The sequence below is a fragment of the Manihot esculenta genome, chromosome 18, assembly GCF_001659605.2.
Source record: "Manihot esculenta cultivar AM560-2 chromosome 18, M.esculenta_v8, whole genome shotgun sequence".
NCBI classification, from domain to species: Eukaryota; Viridiplantae; Streptophyta; class Magnoliopsida; order Malpighiales; family Euphorbiaceae; genus Manihot; species Manihot esculenta.
The window spans coordinates 1,341,859-1,363,024 of NC_035178.2; the positions used below are offsets into that span (position 1 = coordinate 1,341,859).

Sequence of the window (21,166 nt, forward strand, 5' to 3'; positions counted from 1 at the left end):
TTACGCAATTCATTTTTTAATGGAGGTCAATGTCAATAATTATCTTTGAATATTAATCTTTTGCGCAGTAAATTAGAGTAAAATTCAATATGGTATGCTTGAGAAATTTTAGATTTTCTAAATTAGCATGATGGCGGCTGTGATATGCTAATTGCTCTTTCTTTCTTTCTTTTTTTTTTTTTTTTGTCTACAAATTGGGAGGACAGGTGACTTTGCCAATCCAACCAAGGCAATCAATTTGCATAATTCAAATTAATAAAATGGAGCTCCATTCAAATTTGTCCTTATACAGTTCCATTAGAATATTTTCTTTTTTAAACTCTATTAGTATTAGGCAGTGTGATAGGCACGGAACATGTCTATCTATTCAGGTGAATAGAGTTAATGTCTTTCATTTATTCTATTGGACGTATTATTTTATGATATATTTTAATTTCATAAAAATATTTTATTTCAAAAATCAACATTTTAAATTAATTTTTTTAAAATATTTTATTAGCGATGATCATAACTATATATTAATATTTTTTTAAAAAAATAAAATTAAAAAATGAAATATGTGATTTCTCAAATTAGAAGTATAAACATTTTAGAAAATAAATTTCCTAATAAAAGTTGTACAATCGCTAAGCATTATACTTAATTAAAATATTTAAAAGAAAAGAACATTATCATATTTAAATTACAATAATTATTTAAAGTACGCAAACTATATTGACGGAAATACCCTGCCTTTTAACTACACTTGATCTTTGTCGTTGGAATTTCTGTTCAGGCGAAAAACTCTTGGCAGCAGATCGTAATTCCCCTTCGAAGCTCGGGTGCTGTGAGCTCCTGAACCTATCAGGGTCAAGGAGAACACACATAGAGAATATGATCTTAGCCGGAATTGAGGACGAAGAGAAATGGCTTGCCGAAGGAATTGCCGCCATTCAACACAACGCCTTCTACTTGCATCGCGCTTTGGTATTTCATCAGTTCAAAGTCAGCATTTTTTTTTCCGTGTACTTTTTCTAAAACCCTAAATTTTCGTTTCAATTCCCAATCTTAGGACGCTAATAATCTGAGAGAAGCTCTCAAATACTCTGCTCAGATGCTGTCGGAGCTTCGAACTTCGAAACTCTCCCCTCACAGATACTATGAACTCTGTAAATCCTAACTTCCTTTTGATGTTGTTATGGATTTCGTTGATTCGCAATTTCGTTATTGGATTTCATTTGGATGCTATGGATTTTAGATATGAGAGCTTTCGATGAATTGAGAGGGCTGGAGATATTCTTTAAGGACGAGAGCAGGCATGGTGTTTCGGTCGTTGATTTATATGAGCTAGTGCAGCATGCCGGAAATATATTACCTAGATTGTGAGTGATATAGCGACAATGCTGCAAATCCTTTTGCTGTCTTCTTTTCTTTCTAAATTTTGTACAAATAGAGACCAATACTTGAAATATTTACCAGGTATCTGCTATGTACGGTAGGATCAGTGTATATCAAATCGAAGGAAGCTCCTGCTAAGGATGTGCTTAAGGATCTTGTGGAAATGTGTCGCGGTGTTCAGCATCCAATTCGTGGACTCTTCCTCAGAAGTTACCTTGCTCAAGTTAGTAGAGATAAATTGCCTGATATTGGTTCTGAGTATAAAGGGTAAGAATTTTTCTTTTTCTTTTCTTTTCTCCTCTCCCTCAGGCATAGTGGTTAAAATCAGGAATCGACTGCTTCAAATTTGGAAAGGATTTGCTATATAAAATTTAGCAGTAAATAATTTTCCATGGATCGATAGTGGCTCAAGCAGATCGTAAATATAATTAAAGGAAAATTTTATTTATTAGTATTAAAATGGCTTAAAATTTTCTCCAATTCACCTCATAAGGTTTGATCCATAAATTGTTTGACTTTTCTTATGCTGCCACATTGAGACCTAATGTGGTTTGGTAAGTCAGAATAATCACTGTCACGTCATATTTTGGTTTCATCTTAGGGGTTTAAAGTGCTTTCTATCAGCATCTTTTTCTAATGTTATACACCTTGAATTTTCATTTTTCCATTAGATGTTATAGTTTGATGTTTTAAATCCTGAGACTTGCAAATAATATTTGATAAGCAGTGTTTTTTTTTTAAAAAAATTGGGATGCACATTTGAATCTAATCATATTTTTTCTGCAGAGATGCTGACACAGCCATGGATGCTGTAGAATTTGTGCTACAAAATTTTACTGAGATGAATAAACTTTGGGTTCGGATGCATTATCAGGTTTGACATGTACCAGTAGGCTCTTATTACTATGTTTTTGACATGTATAGCACCATAGGCCTTGCATGCCATACAGGTAAAACAAATCATGAGAGCATGATTTTTGGCCATGCAGGTGTTTTGGTGCTTGTGATTATTCATACTCTTTGGTGATCCTCAGTTAAGGCCTTCAATTGGGCTTTCTGGTCTGCAGGGACCTGGTCGGGTAAGAGAGAAGCAGGAAAAGGAAAGAAGCGAGCTCCGTGATCTTGTAATTCTGATGATCCATATCTACTGCTGAAGACACTCTATTGGATGTATTTTCTCCAATGTAGAAATTACATGTATCCCCTTTGTTTTTTTTCTTTGTTAGGTAGGGAAGAATCTCCATGTTCTTGGTCAGATTGAAGGTGTGGACCTTGAAATGTACAGAGACACTGTTCTTCCTAGAGTTTTAGAGCAGGTCTGATTATGTAGGTCTTGTCTCATTGATTTCTTTCTTTTCCCCCTTCTTTAGAAACCTAAGGTGGCACAATGTGGTATCTGATGATTTCAAATGTGCATCAAAATATGCTGACACAGGTTGTCAACTGTAAAGATGAGCTTGCACAGTATTATTTGTTGGATTGCATAATTCAGGTCTTTCCAGATGAGTACCACTTGCAGACTCTTGACACATTATTGGGTGCTTGCCCTCAGCTTCAGGTACACTATTCCATTTCAAGGACTCCATAATATATGAGTATGACCCTGAATATTTGTAGTTGATTAAGTCATTATAAAAGTATATAAATAAAATAACTCCATTATCATTAAGTTTTGATTTAGAACCTATAACATAGTAGATCATGCATTGTTTCCACAATTCTTAATGCAATGAATTTGTTGTTAAGTTGCTATGTGATTTTAATAAAATAACTATTGTATTATTCTTCTCCTAATCCTTTTGGTTAGCATGTGTGTTGTGGAGTTTGAGTGCATGCTGACAAAGGCTACTAATTGCCATATTGTTTCTGTCTGACCCTATATGGATTTTCAGCCAACAGTTGATGTCAAGACAGTCCTATCACAATTGATGGAGAGATTATCAAATTATGCTTCTTCAAGTGAAGATGTGAGTCATCTTTGAGCTACCGTCTCAAGTCAATCTCTCTCATGTTTATTCACCAGCTCTTTCTTCCAGGTTTTACCTGAGTTCCTGCAAGTGGAAGCTTTTGCTAAATTGAGCAGCGCCATTGGAAAGGTAGATTTTTTTATAAGAAAAAGTAAATTATACAAGTAATGCAATGCTCTGGTAGTGTTTATACAAGCAATGTGCAAGCTTGGACAAAGATCCTTAAGCATTGTCATCCTCATCTTCAGTGCTATTTTTCAAAAAAAAAAAAGATAAATCGAAGGCGGTGTATTGGTTGTTGAACTAGCCTTCTGCTAATGCAAGTTGGCTTTTCAGTTAGCTGATGTTGCAAAGTTTTCCAGTAAATCATAAACCAAGAACTACAGAAATACTTGAGTAACAAAAGGGAGTGACATGATTATTTCGGTTGATGTGTCTAATTGAGATTTTGGAATTATTTTCTGTTATGTTGATAGCCTTAATTCAATGGCAGGTGACAGAAGCACATGTTGAAATGCCAATTGTTGGAGCTGTTACTCTGTATCTATCCCTTCTTACATTTACACTCCGTGTACATCCTGATCGACTGGATTATGTGGATCAAGTGCTGGTATGCTAATATCCACTCATCCCAGTGTTCATAAACTTTCTTTATCAATGGTTGGCTTTTGACCTGTCTCCACCATGGTCAAATCAACCATACACAATTTGAAGCATCCACTTGAGGTTCCAGACATTTTGAATTGTGATCGCAGTGATCTAATGATAATATTATTCTTATATTAAATTTTTTACAGGGGGCATGTGTGAAGAAGCTTTCTGGCAAGCCAAAGCTTGAAGACAGCAGAGCAACAAAACAAATTGTTGCACTTCTTAGTGCTCCATTAGAGAAGTACAATGATGTTGTCACTGCCTTGACACTTTCAAATTATCCTCGTGTTATGGACCGTCTTGATAATGAGACTAACAAACTAATGGCCATGGTTATTATTCAAAGCATTATGAAAAATTATACTTGCATTTCTAGTGCCGATAAGGTAGACCATCTATGCTTGTTTAAATAATTGCTAACATGGTTCTAGAAACTGTGATAAGGATGTTGTTCTCTCTTTGTAGGTTGAGGTGCTGTTTGAATTGATTAAAGGCCTTATTAAGGATTTGGATGGAACTACTGGAGATGAGGTGAATATTAAGAGACCTTTGTAGTAGATTCTTATATTGTGAATATTTGATTGGTTATAATTCTTATGGAGCCTGCTTTGTGATATCTTTTTGTCCTGCATACTTCTTACTTCTTAGGCATTTGTGATTTTTCTCTTTCCTTAAGGAATTTAATCTCCATTGCCTCAGCTACTTTAATATGATAACCTTTTTTGTAATGTATGTACCAATAGCTTGATGAGGAGGATTTCAAGGAAGAACAAAATTCTGTTGCTCGCCTTATACATATGCTTTATAATGGAGAGCCGGAGGAAATGTTGAAGGTAAGTTGGTGGTTTAGAGGATTTCAGCTTGTAAATTACTTCTTTAGTGTCAAATGTACTTCAATCTCTCAGAATATTTCTATCTTGTAATTTAGCATTTTTGTTATATATTTTTTGTCCTGCTTTCTTCTACTGAAAAGCTATCACCAAATAGCATTACGAAGGAAAAGAAGCTGGGTTCAGTTCCTCTTATGAAAATGTTGTTTCAATACTGAAGCTGGTTTTCTTTTAACTCCAAGATCCAATGTTCATCTACTTTTGAAGGATATTTCACTTATTTTTCACTAGGACCTGACATTTATTATCCTTTAGGTGTGATGGGTATCGTCTTCTTCTCTGAGGCTGTTTGTCACTTTTCAGTGAACTGATACTTATCTTGTAACTTGACTATCCAGATTATCTGTACTGTGAAGAAGCATATAATGACTGGAGGACCAAAACGCTTACCTTATACAGTTCCTCCTCTCATATTTTCTGCACTTAGGGTATGTTTGTTACTTTTCCAAAATTGGTGGATTTTTCTCAGTTTCACTGTATTCTTGTTAACAGATACCATTAGGGCTATATGTACAGCCTTCTATCAAAGTACCAGATGGTATGCGTTGTTTCTGTTATATGAATAGTTTTGAGGCTTTTTTTTAGAATGGATAGTTTTAACAGATTAAAAAAATACAGATAGTTTTAACAGATTAAAAAAATACAGTATTAAAGAGGCTGCTTTTGTCTTATCATTTCCATGTGCACACATTTGACATTTCTTGGGTCTATTCTCTGAATCAAACCTTTTATAGCTAAAATAGGACTCATGATATTCATAATCCAACTTTTTAAACAAAGAGAAATTGTTATTTATGTCTCTGTGCTTCAGAGAGGCTGAAGATAATCATGATCTCTCTTCTTGTATATAAAACAGTTTTCCTTCGTGATGATCATTTTATTCCTGCAGCATGTCCATGGCCTGGAGTCCTGGACAACATTGAATTACACAATGTGAGAATTTTTTAACAATAAATTATTTCCACATCTAGTTTTTCAATATGGGACTGTGATTTTGATCAAGTTTGATTGTTTAGGCTGAAGGTTATCAAGATCCCAGTTCTTGCAAATAAAACAGTTTTCTTTTGTGATGATCATTTTATTCCTTCAGCATGTCCATGGCTTGGTGTCCTAGAGGACCTGGACAACATTGAATTACACAATGCAAAATTTTCTAAAGATAAATGATTTCTACATCTAATTTTTCATTATGGACTGTGATTTTGGTCAAGTTTTATTATTTAATAGGGCTATTAGTACTAAAAATCCTGATCTTTCTGTGGTTATGTGATTTAATCTTTATCTTTCAATTTTGGTACAATAAGCTAAATTTTGAAAATTTTTATTCAGAATTTCAATTGAGTTGAGGGGAGTGTGTCTCATTTATGTGGCATGCCACCTTGAATTATGTATTATTATTTTAGGTATCCAAAAAAATTAATTGACACCTAATGATATATTTACATATTAATCCAATAAATAGCTAATTAATCAAAATTAACAGAAAAGAAGCGAACAAATCTTTAATGGAAGAACTGGAACTACTACAAGTAAAATCAATGGTATGCTTTGATAGTACTAATAGAGTGCGAGGAGCTGAAATGGATTGTGAAGAACACTGTAATTGCATTGAGAATGAGTTTCAGGGATAGAGAGGAGCAATGGGAATGGTTGTATAATTTCTAGTCTTCGAAGGGTATTGCGGAGTGCAAGTAAGGGAGGAGTTGGGATTAAGGATTTGCTTGTGCATTTGGGTTTTGAAGAAAGGAGTTGTTGGGTTCCCTAGTTTTGGTCTAATGGGAATGTGAGGAAGGAGATGGTGCTACAATGCTCAGTTCTTTAGGCAGTGGATGCAGATGATAGAGGTGTTGCAACGTCTATGTTTTGGGTGACCTGATGAGGAGTTGGGATTGAAGGTGAAGGTGAGGGCAATGGAAATGAAGAGTGGAGATGAGTCAAGGTTTGGTGATGGAGGGAGAAAATGAGAATGGGTAGGAGCTGCAGGGTGTTGATTTCTGGGACAAACAGAAGAGGGGGGCTTAAAAATTCTCATGATGTGTCAATTAATTTCATGTGAACATCTAAAATAATAATAAATAATTTTAGGTGGCATGCCACATGGATGTCCCACTTCCCCCCGATTTCAATTTGAATTCTGGATAAAAATTTTACAAATGTATAAAATTTGGCTTATTCTGTCAAAATTGGAAGGTGAGAATTAAATAGTAAAACTGCGCAAAGGCCAGGATTTTTACCACCAATAGCCCTATTTAATATTATTCTTGCTTACCGGTGCCTCTTCTTTGTTCCTTTATCTTGAACGAATAATTAAAAGTAGTTGAAAGGTTTATTATGTTTACTTGAGTTGCAATTAATAACGTCCTGAGCTGAATCATTCTTTGGAATTCTGTCTGTTCCTTGCAGCTGGTCAGGAAGTTGCTGTGTCAGGATGGAGATGCAGTGGGAGAAGAACTGCCTGCAACACCTAAGAAAATTTTTCAACTCCTGAATCAGGTAAGTCTGTTTAAGCTTTCTCTTATTGCTGTTGCAATGTCATGGCTGTCTCATGATGTATATCTCTAGCACTAATAGAACCTCTGGAGAACACACTTTTTATTTATGACATGTTTAATTTTCTGCATGGACTGAAATCCCCCCGTCGTTTTGGATATATAGTTCCTGACTAGTTACAATGCTTGTAAATTGTCTCGGTTTCTTTTCTCTTTGCAGTTTTCTATAAATATTGTTTCTTTCACTGTTTTATACTTATATTTCCTTGCCATAAATGTTGTTTGATTCTTTTCATTTTTACCTTGCTTATAATTTTCCATTTTGCCTCTAATTTCTCTCTGTTTTATGCTCATATTTCCTTGCTTGATATAACACTAGTGCGATTAATCTTCCTGGTGGTTCTAGTAATATATATTGTTTTTTATCAGACCATTGAGGCTCTGTCTTCTGTTCCGTCACCTGAGCTTGCATTAAGGTTGTATCTGCAATGTGCTGAGGTAGGTCATGATTTCACTTTACTATAGAGAAAACTGAGTGTGAAGTTGTTTAAGAGCAAATGAATTCAATAGTTGTTAGCCGTCTAATCTTGTGAATGCTCAGAGACACAAAATTCACCAAGCTGATTCATGGATGTGACCTGCTATTGGACAAACACAGACATGCCCATGCACACATATGCATGCTTGCTAGCCTACCTTCTTGCATGGCACACACCTATACCAAAAACATGTCCACCCCTGAATACATGAACAAGCATTGCATGCTTACTTTCTAACCTAACCCATATATCTGTTTCCTGCACTGCAACAGCTTACACCTGCATGTACTCTCTCACTTTAGCACACGCCCTGCGACATGCATGGGAAATTTCTTCTGTTACGTTTGGGAAGCCATCTCCCATATAGAATTCTGACAAAAAATATGTTACATATAGAGGACTAGATATAAGAATAGGCAATTAAATAATAGTTGATTGATGAGAACAGTTATTCTAGCTGTTTTTTGTTATAAACGAAAAGAATAGCCTATTCAAGGCATCCAAGAAATCAATAAAATCAACTACTTTCCTCTCTTCTCTCTCTAGTTTTCCTCCCTTTCTTCTCTTCTCTCTCTCCCTTTCTGTTAATTCTTAGTAACTGCCACTGAGATTCCAGATCGGTTAGGGCTTCACCTAACAAGCCATTTCTGGGTTGAGGAGTGACTGGACTTGTGAACCTCACTGGCTGTGTAATTAACAACACTTCTTACAGCATTTAGCCTATGACACACTAAGTTTATTGTTCATTTTTCTCCTCTTTTTTCCATTTTGGGTTTTTGTTTTGATGAAGACATTTATCACTGAAGTTTGATACCTGTTGTTTTTGTTCTTTGATAATCAGGCTGCAAATGACTGCGATCTTGAGCCAGTGGCTTATGAATTTTTCACTCAGGCGTTTGTCCTATATGAAGAAGAAATTGCAGTAATTACTCATGAATCACTATCTTATGCTTACATCTAATTACACCATGACATTTTTGCCTCATGATTTGTTTAATTACACCATGTGTGCCTGGCTTTCAGGATTCCAAGGCCCAGGTGACTGCAATACATCTAATTATTGGTACTCTCCAGAGGATGAACGTATTTGGTGTAGAGAACAGGGATACCTTAACACACAAGGCCACTGGAGTAAAATAACGCTCTTTCAGAATTCCTTTGCTATTCCAAACTCTCTTTTCTCCAAACCTTAAATGACTTCTTCTTCTCTCTCTCTCTCTCTCTCTCTCTCTCAGTACTCTGCAAAGCTTTTGAAGAAACCTGATCAGTGCAGAGCAGTTTATGCATGTTCACATCTATTTTGGGTTGATGATCAGGATGGCATTAAGGATGGAGAAAGGTGCTTAAAAATAATCTTCGCGTTCCTGCATCAATTAATAACTACTGATATCCTGTCTAATTTCAGGGTCCTACTTTGCCTGAAGCGTGCCTTGAGGATTGCAAATGCCGCACAGCAAATGGCCACTGTTACAAGAGGTAGCAGTGGACCAGTTATACTCTTTGTAGAAATATTGAACAAGTAAGTAGTTTTTGCCTGTAAATTAAACCTGCTTATACCGTACCATTAGCAAGAGTTGTAATAATGGCTTGTTGGCATATGCTTCAGGTATCTGTACTTTTTTGAGAAAGCAAATCCACAGATTACAAGTTCTGCCATCCAGAGCTTGATAGAATTAATCAATACTGAACTTCAAAGTGATTCTACTACCCCTGATCCAGCAGCAAGTGCTTTCTTTGCCAGCACACTTAGGTACATTCAATTTCAGAAACAAAAAGGTGGTGTCATGGGTGAAAAATACAACCCCATCAAGGTGTGACGTACGTCATTTCTAAATTGGTGTGGTAAATGTGAGATCTCATGCAATCGAGTCGTTTTGGTTTCATGGAAGGAATTGTCTGAGTGTGGCCTTTGTATAATCTTTCTAATATATAGCTTTTAGTTTTCGTCACTTCCCAATTGATTGGGAAGAAATTAAAAGTTTACCCAAGAAAGTAAAGCTCCCATTTGAAATTAAAATTTTCTTTCCTTTGATTTTGGTCCTCCTTCCTAAAATTCAGAGTTATCAAGTTTGTACATTATTCTAGGTATAGATTATCGGATAATTATCTGTGGGATATTGTCGATTATGGTGTATCATTATTTGGCCTGCTTTAGCGTGACGTCCTTGTGTTTCTCTTAATTGGCGTTCCTCCATTTCTGGTGTGTGCATAGAGGATTTGTATTTTGTTAAGTGTTCATGTTGTAATTTTGGCATTCCTACAAATTTATGCTCAATTAGATCTAAATGAACACCTATTTCATTTCAGATTTCAGCATAAAGTATAAAATTTTAACTACTGTGCTATCTCAAACCCAAATCAAAAGTATCTTCGACTTCAGCCTCCAGGTAACTTGTAGAATATGCACTATGCATCTAACTTCACCAGAAATGTTGTATAAACATTGTTGTTGGTTGCTCGGGCATGGTCTGTTTTAAATGAGTGAAAAAACAAACTTATTAAAATAAATATTGAATTAGCTTAGAATTAATTATTTCAATTAAAAATTAAACTTATTTTAAAAAAAAAAGTAAATTGTAACTGTTAAATTTAATAAAATTGGATAAGTTTAAAATTGTAGAAAATCATGCTATTCGATTTTCACTTCCTCTTTAATTTTTCTTTTTTTTTTTTGAATGTCAAATCGATTATTTTAACCATATAATAACCCCCACACAAAACAACAACAACAAAAACAAAGTTGTGATGTAATGGAGGAATCTTACACAGAAAGTCCATACAAAAGATGAGAACTAAAATCGATATTTGATTAAGAAAGTTGTTGAGTGTTTGTTGGGTCTAATCTAATGATCTAACCCTAACGCTAAAGCCTAAAGCCACATGGCTCTACGAAACTTTATCCATGTGATTTCCATTTACCTACTTTTATCAAATACTTAATTGCGCAATTACTGGGGGTCGGAATTGCAAATAATACTTAAAAATTCTTATCAAAATCCTTCTTATTATAATGTTTTATTTTTAAATCGCCAATTGTTAAGTGGAAAAGAGATTCTATTTTAATCAATTTTGTCCCATTTAAAAGAGCAGAGGATAATAATTAGCAAATATAACATGTTGGACGGCGGTGCCATTATTGCATTCATGTTTGAATTTGAGAGGTGGAATGAATATCATCAGGAATTCCTCTGATTTTCCTATCAATAACACACCTATATTACACATGGGCACGTCCTCTAGATTCCATCTTCTTTCTTATTATTATTATAAAAAAAATGAAATCAAATAACACATGCCTATGCCTCTCACGTCGACATGCTCCTTACTATGATTTCATGTTATTAAAAATTTAATTAATTTTAATATTTCAATAATTTCTTTTACTGTACCTAAAAAAGTATATTTTTTTATCTTCAACATAGTATTGCATTTTATAACTGCTACAAGCAGTAAATTTTTACAACAAATTCAGTAATTTTTGTAACTGATACAAGTATTAATTATGGGATAGAAACTCTTGTAACTAAAAAAGTATGTCTTTATATGATAAGGATGAGTTCCATTTCAAAAAAAAAAAAAGGATGAGTTTATATATATATATATCATGAAAAGGGTTTTCTTTTTGGTAAAGTTGATAAGGATGTGTTTAAGTAAAAAAGAGTTATAAAAGAAGGGCCATGCCAGCTAATTATATATTATTATTTAGACTAATCAGAAGTCTCATTATCCCCTTCAATTCCAGAAAAAAATATAAACAAGATTAAATTTAGCAATCTTTATATGGACATTTTATATTTTTATTATTTTATGAATGACTTGCCTTAAATTTTAAATTTCATGCTATTTTACGATTTAATCCAAAATTTTAATTCAGCTATAATATGCAAATTTTTAAATTTTGTTCATTTCAATTTCAAGTTGATTTTTTAAAAAATAGATAACTATTGTTCCAAATAATATTTTATATATAAATATGCAGGTCTCACAATATATATAAACATGCTACATATACATCATGGTTAACTAACTATAATTAATTAAAGTAGTTCAACAACAATTAATATAAATATTTATATAGCTTATTTATATATCAAGTAGAAATCTACATATTTATCATAAATATGAAATTTAAGATAAATTTTTCTATCAATTTTGAAAATTTAGCCGTATTATATTAAAATTATTAATTCAAATTAAATCATAAAACAACAAAGAGACTTAAATTATTTAGACTAATTAGCCTTATTTTACTTGTATATACTTTATTCTGATGGCCCATCTTCTGTGCAATTATTTAATTTTAAAATATTTTAAATAATTTTTCATATTTATCATTAATTGTCTTCAAAAAAAAAATAAAAATCAGTACATTCAAATAAAACAATTCTACTACTTATCCCATTGGGCAAACTTCATTGTCTTGTAATAGTTAGCAGTAAAAACAAAATTTAAAAATTTTAAAAAAAAAAAAAATGAAGAAGGCAGAAGTGCTGTGTGAAGTTAAAAGAAGATAATAAGGAGTGGTTAGATACATAGCTGGCAGAAGGTTGTATAGGTCAGCCACTCTTCTTCAGCTTCATCCATTCCCTTACCTTTAATTGCCGTTTGCCTCCAAAACCTTCTTTTTTCTCTCTTCCTCTCTTTAATTTTTTAGGGTTCTTGCCTCCTCCCCTTTTTCAAATTTTAAATCTTTTCCTTTTTTTAATTTCAATCTCTTATTTTAGGGTTCGTTCTTGCTTTCTACATTTTTGTACTTTCAATTCTTCAGCTTCACCTGTCCATGACCAACAATCGCTCTTCAATCTATTTCCAATACAAAGAATCAGAATTAACACTGAGAGAGGCAAACCCATTTTTCTCATTGAATTCAGGGTACTAATACTTCTACTAGTAGAACTAAGCCCAGAGATCGGCCAGTGGAAATGAGCGCCTCCAGGTTCATTAAGTGCGTCACTGTCGGCGACGGCGCTGTTGGCAAGACTTGCATGCTTATTTCCTATACTAGCAACACCTTTCCCACGGTACTCTCTCTCTTTCTGGCTTTCTCCCTCTTTTATTATTCTTCGTTTTTTCTACGGTTATTCCCCTTCTGCAGAGTTCCTTTCTTTTTCTATTTTGAAATGTTCTTTTTTAAAGCCATGTTCTTCCCTGTAACCATCTCTACCGGGCCAGAAGTTTTTTAATACGTATTTATGAATTAAGTGAAGATTTTAGTTTGAATTTCAATTTTGGGTTTTTCAACGTATTTAGAACTTAGATCAGCTCTTACTAGTGCGTTTATAATTGTTGGAGCTCATGGATTCTATATGAGCGCAGTACTTGTTCTGAACCTCAATTTGTTACTCGTGGAATTCACTAAAGTCGAAATTATAGGGCTAGCTAGATGATGTTCATTTTTACACGTACTGGCTTCTTGGTGCGATAAATTATACTGGTAACAAGTGTGTCTGCTAGAGTAACACTGTGTGTGTTTGCTTAATGGGCAATAACTCTAGCTTTAAAGGTGTGGACAGAGTTAGTATGGGTCCAGGGGAGCTGGATTTTTTTCTAATGTTCTCATTTGAATTAAGCCTGAAATCATCTGTGTTGGGGATTATTCGTCACCCTTTTTTTAGGAAGGTTTGCATAGAAAGAAATTGTTTTGATGCTTTATTTGGCGTTGTGATTCTTGCCACCTGTTTAAGTTTTCATCACCAAACTCTTTTTTGACCCCAAAAAAAAAAATCACCAAACTATCTGATTCCAACTTTTTTTAACTTATTATTTATTTATTTATGCTGTGGTGTGTGTTCCATAATGCTTCTTTTTTTTTTTCGGCTTCTGATTTTGTGGATACCAAATATTTGCTTAAGTTGGCCATATTTCTATTTATTTTCTCTCCTGTGATTGAAAACAGGATTATGTGCCAACTGTTTTCGATAACTTCAGTGCAAATGTGGTTGTGGATGGGAGCACGGTCAATTTAGGGCTATGGGATACTGCTGGTAATCTGAAGTTCCTTAAAAACTTCCTCGTTCTTTGTTACCAGGAATTATTCATTGCTTTAGGATTTATTCTTCCCATTTGAACAGGTCAGGAAGACTATAATAGATTAAGACCTTTGAGCTATCGAGGGGCAGATGTCTTTATTCTTGCATTCTCTTTAATCAGCAAAGCTAGCTATGAAAATGTTGCGAAAAAGGTTATGTCTCATCAATAGCTGTTCTTTTTAGATGATGACTTCATGTAAAATTATATGTTTATGTTTCTGGAGCTGATGAATTGTTCTGACTTTCCATTTCAGTGGATTCCAGAACTGAGGCATTATGCACCTGGGGTTCCAGTAATTCTTGTTGGAACAAAACTTGGTAATAACTTAGCTGTAATTCCATCTTCTTTATGGTATTGATATATTTGAATTGTTTGTAGTTAGCCTTGTATCATTTCAGATATTATCATAGGATTTCTGAGCCAAAAGGAACATGGGCTTGAACCTGAAGCGCTAAAAAATTATTTGCATGATCAAACATGGGAGTAATGGCCCTAAACCTAACAGAAGAGATAAAAAGGGTTCACATAGTCGATTCAAGTTGGTTGGGAATTGAGGCCTAGCTGAGTTGAATAACATGAATGGCACATCAGATCCTATTTTAGCAGTTTGGATTCAATTTTTACATTGACCGAGACATGCATATTCTTATTGTGGATGACAATGTTGCTTCTTTATTTTTGATGGATTATCTTTTTTGCCACCACATTTTGATGATGATGGTCAACGTTGCATTCTAGAAGGTTTTTACAGCCTTTTAACTAGCAAACTAATTCCCGAGAGTTAGCATCCTTCATTGTTGATATTGTCTTGTTAGTCTCTTTCTTCCGAAACTCTTTTTTCCTTTTTACCTAGCAAGTTTTTCATTTAGTGCATTTTTCTTAATATGAGAGAAACTACCAATATGCAACTTATTGCGATCTTGGTTGTTTGTTCGCACTAGTCCATGTTTTCTATATTGATTCTGCAATTTGCATATGCTTACATATGATGTGTTGTTTGGTGATTGAAGTTGAGGATGTTAAGTTGTAAAAAATCATTAACTTTTTGGTTTTGGTGTGCTGTTTGTAGCCACTCTCTTTGAGGCTCTAATTCTATACTTTCAAGGATTTGAAGTTCTGTTCTGTTTTCTTATTTAATTAAGATGCAAGTTAGATCACATTAATTGTTGGTGCCAGTTATTCATTGTATTGTAGTATTTTTCTCCTTTACATTATTGCTATGCTTGATTGCTGCAAATGAGTGAATTGTTCTTTCCCTTTCCGATCAAGGACTAGAACTCTCCATGAAGTAAATCTCTCAAGTTATTTTTTCCTTGCAACTCTGTCTCCATTCACAGATCTTCGAGAGGATAAGCAGTTCTTCATTGACCATCCAGGTGCAGTTCCTATCACTACTGCCCAGGTAAAGATCACAAACTTTCCCTCCTATTTCCCCATCCTCCTCTGCTTATTTAATTTAGTGTCGTTCTTTTATCTGAAGGGAGAGGAGCTAAGAAAACTTATTGGCGCTCCTGCCTATATTGAGTGTAGCTCAAAAACACAGCAGGTATACATATTTCTTTTGTTTTTATCTACCATAGGAACTGTTATCAAGCTTTCACCGTTCATGGCATGCATGTTATGTTGTGATTGCAGAATGTGAAGGCGGTTTTTGATGCAGCAATCAAGGTGGTTCTGCAGCCCCCAAAGCAAAAGAAAAAGAAGAAAAAGGGGCAAAAGGCTTGCTCTATATTGTGATGATATAGGAATATGAGTAGGCTTGACAGAGAAAAGTTGGCTTTTCTATCATCACTGTGTTACTCTTCCAGTTCCATGTCCGCACAAGGAAGCAGGAGATGTTGTTGTATAGTCTTGACTGACATTCTAGGGAGTTTCTCTGAAAGCATCAGATCCTTTGTTTGTTTTATCTCATAATCTGTAATTGTACTGGATTTCTTGCCAAAACGTGAACAACCATTTGTTTTTTTCATGTGTACAATTGTTTCCACGCATTAACATGATGTTTGGAAGGCCCCTTTATATTATAGAACAGTTCCTTACATGAATGCTGCTTTTTTTGGCTAATGCACTTGATATTCTGTGTGTGACCTGCTGAAGGTACTTCGTTGGCTAATCCATAAGCACTTGATAAATATAAATGTGATGATGGCTGACGATTGTGCAAGAAGAAGAAGAAAGCGACTTCATATGTTGAACACTTGACGAAGAGACAATTGTTGGTTTCAGTTGAATGGCATAACGGATGCATTTTCTGCGCAAATAAAGAGAGGAGTACATCATGAAAGGGTTTATGTTAGGTGGTTTCTCATCTACCCCATTAATGCGACCCACATGCAAGAGAGAAGCTATCGTGTGCTCAATTAATTTTCTGTAAATACAAAATGCCTCACCGGGTCCCCCTACTTGCAATACCAAGAAAATCAAGGGACGGGCAGCAGCTGCTCTGTCCGCTCCACTGCAGTAATAATCTAGCCATCCAAATTAACTCGTATGCGTGATGATTAGAAATTATCATGTCATGGTTATATCGAAGTTGGATGGTATTTACAACTTTGCGTTTATCTTAGATATTTTTATTAAATAAGGATATAACTATGGAATTTTATTATGTTACTTGTATGTATATACATATATGTGTGTAATATTAAATATTGGTCAAGTTTGTAAGAACCCGTTAGTCAAAATTAACACACCGATTATAAGGTACAAAGTAATAAATGTTGAAATTGGATGCAAAATTCAGGACATTGAATTCAATTGCAAATCGGATATAGCTGTAGTTGATTAAAATTCTTTCTGACCATAAAAATTATTCAATGTTTTTTTTCTTTTGAAATTTTATATTTTAATTAATATACAGGAAAAACTTATTTATTTCAATGTTTTTAGTATATAATTTAATTTCATTTAATTGTAACTAAGCAATGCAATATTTTTTAAATTGTAATTTGTGTATCCCATAATTATCCCATCAGCTTAGTTTGGCAGAGGTTAGTTTCATCAAACTCACCAACTTTTGATCCCATACGTAATACTATGGTCTTTTTACCAATATATTGCACATTATGAAAACAAGTTGCAATATTTTGTAAATCTGAATCAATATTTTTAAGTTCGCCAACTTCCCCATATGCTTCCAACATGTTATACGTAATAGGAGAACAAAAGCTAATACAAAGCAAGATTAATTGAAGTTTAAATGGCTACTTAAAGGACAAGAGAAGTATTATTCTTTGGACAAAACGAGGAGCTTGTTTGAAATCAAAAAGACAAATAAAAGAAAAGAACAAGAAAAGAGAAAGTAAAAGAGAAATATGTATGGCAGCCTTGTCCTTTGGTTGTGCACCACCCCAATTCAAAAAACGCTGGGGGTGGTGATTCACGAACTTCCTCCACTGAAGAAAACAAAGAAGAAAAATAGATCCAAGATAACATCTACGATATAACAAATTCACGACGAATAATCCTCACTATCTTATGGCTTTTCCTCGCATCAAAGTTCGCAAAGCCAGCCAACCAACCTTTCCTTCTTCATCATTCTCACAGTTAATAAATATTTAATTCTTACCCACCATAGCTTTTAATTCAAGGGAGACGTAAAAGTCGCCGGAGATTATCTGTTGCTCCGGCGTCGATCCCAGCAGCTTCTGCAGTGCAACTGAGTTTTGGCCTCGTAAAAAACTTTGGCAACGGTAAGCTGCTCGGGTGTGGAGATAGTGTAAACACTGAATCCAAATCTTTGATACCAATAGGAATAACACCATTATCTACTATTAATGAAGACGATGGTGATGACGCTGATGATGATAAAACCTTAGAAACATCTTTTGGTAGATCGTTAGGGTCGGGCCCTAATGGTGCAGTCGATGCAATGATGAAAGACTTGGCTGATACTGGAGCTGCTTCAGTTGGTTTCGAGTCTCTTCTGGGTATGGGCTCTTTAGATTTCTTAGGCGTTAGAGAGTGATCTCTGGTTCGATTTGTTTTTCTACAAGTAGGTGGGCAAGCGAGGTCTCGGGTACGAGAATAAGGTAAAGAATTGTGGGGTCTGGAGATTGGAAGTGGAAGAAGAGGTGGCTGTGATTGCCTTTGAATTTGTCGATGTGGATAGAGAACTGAAAATGAAGACGATGAAGGATAGGAGAAGGAGAGAGAAGGAGGAACACCAAACAAGAGACCACCACCTCCACGGATGTTATTGTTCGTGGGAGCCAAGTTTTCACTGGATCCTGAAGCAAGACCTCGAGCGTTTTTCTTTGATTGGTTCTTGATTTGCTTGTAAGGATATATTGATTGATTATCAACGGAGGACCTCGCAAAAATTGCCTCCATAGCTTATCACTTTATGTATAAAATCCGAAAGAACGAAAACAGAAATCCTCGAAATATAAACAAGAAAAGAAAAATACAATATAGAGAAAGGCAATGATCTTGAAAAATAAAGCGATCACCAGCCTTCACGAGATTTCCTTTGCAGAATTAACACTGCATATAGCGGAGGAAAAATTCTTCAAAATTTTCTCTAAAAATTTGCAGAAATTTTAACAAAGACGAAAAACAAAAAGATAAGTCTTGAACAAAGAACTTCGACTTAAAGAAAGAAAAAGGAAAATGATGAAGATAAATTGGGCTCTATCATAAAGAGAAAATGATAAACCAGAACTTGCGATCCGCACGGGATCCTAAAATCTCTATATCGGAGAGGATTTGGATTTGATATTTTAGCCTGTATATTTCATGACTCTTGGCGTCAACTGGATACCTCTTTTTATAGAAGAAGAGCCTGCAACGGCTACTCTCTTTGTTTTTTTTTTTTTTTCCAGTTTTGTAATTAAGAAAACTTTTATTATGTAATAGTTTTTTTTTTTTAATGAAAATGTCGCAATTACTCCTAATTTACCGACAACAGCTGCGGTCGGTTACCCCTTAGTCGAAGACCGGGGACACTGTAGGGCGGCAACCGCCGACCCAATGATGACCATTGGATGGGTTTTTCTTTTCCAAAATAGCCGTTGAGGCCATTTTGACCGTTGATCAGCTATCGGGTGTTCTTCGAAGTTGGTCCAGTGAGATAACGGTCAGAGGAATTCGGAAAAATTAAATGTGGAGTTTATAATAACTTGTTATTTAAATGTGCGTATAATGGATCCGTATAAAAATTTTTCAATGGGCTCCACAGTAATTGGTTAAAAATTTTAAGAATTATATGAGTACTTTATCATGTAACATATTGTCTTCAATAATTACTTTATTTTAAAAAAAAAGATTATCATAAAAACTTTCAATAATTACTTTATTTTTTTTAAAAAAAAGATTATCATAAAAACTTTTATATAATGCATGCATCATTCAAATTAAATTTAAAATTACATCAAAACTTATTAGGTTTTTTTTACTTCTTTTGAAAACATTTTAATAATTATCTTATATTTTACGTATAATAAAATATATAATATAATTTTTCAAGTTTTTCTCTCTAATATTTGAATAAGATTATTTAACTTGACTTGCTTTAATTTTTTTTTTAAAATTATTGAATTGTATTTAATCCAAAAGTAAACTAAATTTGATATCAAAATATTTTTAGAGTGAAATAAATTTAAAATTAACTGAAATAATTGATTTTAAAATATTGTTAAATCCAACTCATAATATAAATTAAAACCTTTTTTATTACAACTCGAAACCGACTCGTGGCCGGCAGTCATTTGCGGGGACAGGTGAGAGTAAAAGCCTTTAGGCATTTGGTGGTTCTACAGTATTACCAGCCGAGCGGGGCTCATGGATTTTTTTCCTTCAACGTGGCAGCGTCTCAGCCGTTGATAATATGTATTGGAAATGTGATTTTTCTGCTGCATGATTAGTGGGTCCCATATTTGTCATTAAATTAAATTTGGTATTGAAGTATGCATGTGAATGTCATGTCGCCATTCCTTTAGCGAATATAAACTACTCATGCATTGCACGAGCCTAACTCCATTGTCTTTTTCTTTAAAAAAAAAAAATTAAGTGAGAAAGCTTGAGTAAAAAATTAAAAATATCGAAAATAAAAAAGAGACAGTGTGAGCGTGAGTAGTATTTTTTTAAAGAATTTATAAAATATTTAAGGTCAGCTTTGTACAGTATATAAAGTTTATATTTATAATTAAAATAAATAAATAAAACAACCAATCAAATTGTATTAATAGCATAAGGGGCGGGCAAACTCGTTGACAGAGGCAACTGTGTACACCGTCCACTTTCACTAAAGCCCACGGTCCTCGCCAATGCAAAGGCGAAGGAGTTGCAACTTGAAGTTAAAGAAGTCACATTATAGATTAACACGTAATCAATGTTGGATTTATGTAATTAATAAAAAGTTGAGTTTCATTTATATTATCGTTTTATGAGCTTTAGATTCGTAGGACTGATCTTCACGTGAGACCCTCAAAAAAGCAAAAGGAAGGAGACATCACGAACCTCCTTAAGACAAAATTTTAGGCTATGGATTAACCACCACGCAATTCATTATGTTGGGCAAAATAGCATATATCCATTTTTGAGTTGGATGAGAAATTACGTTAAAAACCATTTAATGGGCTTTGTTTTAATATACGTAATCATTTTCTCATATATATATAAATTTAAAAATATTGATATAAAGCCGATGAACTAATTTATACGTAAATAAGAATAAGAAATTATGTCAGTTATTATTTTTTAAGTTTTATTCAAGAAAAAAAAGAGAGAAATAGATAGCAATTTCTCATATTTATCTTAATATATATATATATGGGAATGCTTGAAATCACGTTATTGTAAAATTTTTCAACACCGTGCATCAATGATGAAGGTCGGTTTGTTATAAAAATGGTCAAATGATGGAAGTTGCACTTGTTTTTTTGGGTTCCTAATGGAGTCCAGGTCATTCTGTTCTGTTCCCTCATCCATTTTTGGTTCTTCAACATTACGTCAGGGACCGCAGATTTTTCTTTGCTTGTGCCTCCTTTTTCTTCTTAGCGGACTCGTCTCTCTCAGTCTAAGCCTGATCACAGCTGCAGAATGGGTCTTATTCGGCCTTTAACGCTTTACAATAGACCTTAGATTGGAATCAACTCGGTCAAATTCAAAATCAAAACTTATTAATAATTTCTAATTTGGAATAAATCTCACTTTTTAATGCACAAAACCATAATCCATATCAATTTAGAGCCCCTTTTAACAATGGACCAATAATTAAATCC

At 34.1% G+C, this 21,166-nt stretch overlaps 3 protein-coding genes across 4 annotated transcripts; 2 read left to right on the forward strand and 1 right to left on the reverse strand.

Moving 5' to 3' along the window:
- The first annotated feature begins 738 nt into the window (after nt 1-738).
- LOC110606663 (vacuolar protein sorting-associated protein 35B) lies at nt 739-10,219 on the forward strand. 2 transcript variants are annotated; one of them, XM_043953661.1, is made up of 22 exons: nt 739-966; nt 1,052-1,148; nt 1,238-1,361; nt 1,459-1,644; nt 2,164-2,251; nt 2,445-2,501; nt 2,604-2,693; nt 2,813-2,935; nt 3,270-3,344; nt 3,414-3,473; nt 3,838-3,954; nt 4,142-4,381; nt 4,461-4,526; nt 4,739-4,828; nt 5,224-5,313; nt 7,289-7,378; nt 7,804-7,872; nt 8,755-8,835; nt 8,937-9,044; nt 9,149-9,252; nt 9,319-9,432; nt 9,520-10,219. In XM_043953661.1, exons 1-22 carry the CDS (start codon nt 874-876, stop codon nt 9,728-9,730), a joined length of 2,373 nt encoding a protein of 790 aa, XP_043809596.1. In that variant the 5' UTR covers nt 739-873; the 3' UTR covers nt 9,731-10,219. The 2 variants fall into 2 exon arrangements, with proteins under 2 accessions (XP_043809596.1, XP_021601272.2); XM_021745580.2 differs by lacking the exons at nt 739-966; nt 1,052-1,148 and having other exon boundaries at nt 1,479-1,644.
- Nucleotides 10,220-12,428: 2,209 nt separating this feature from the next.
- LOC110606791 (rac-like GTP-binding protein 5) lies at nt 12,429-15,984 on the forward strand. Its single transcript, XM_043953662.1, has 7 exons — nt 12,429-12,934; nt 13,810-13,897; nt 13,985-14,094; nt 14,197-14,260; nt 15,281-15,345; nt 15,424-15,489; nt 15,579-15,984. Exons 1-7 carry the CDS (start codon nt 12,836-12,838, stop codon nt 15,678-15,680), a joined length of 594 nt encoding a protein of 197 aa, XP_043809597.1. The 5' UTR covers nt 12,429-12,835; the 3' UTR covers nt 15,681-15,984.
- A 1,544-nt stretch (nt 15,985-17,528) lies between these two features.
- Nucleotides 17,529-18,275, reverse strand: LOC110606792. Its single transcript, XM_021745782.2, has one exon. The coding sequence runs from the start codon at nt 18,273-18,275 to the stop codon at nt 17,529-17,531; it is 747 nt and encodes a 248-aa protein (XP_021601474.1).
- Between the last annotated feature and the right edge of the window lie 2,891 nt (nt 18,276-21,166).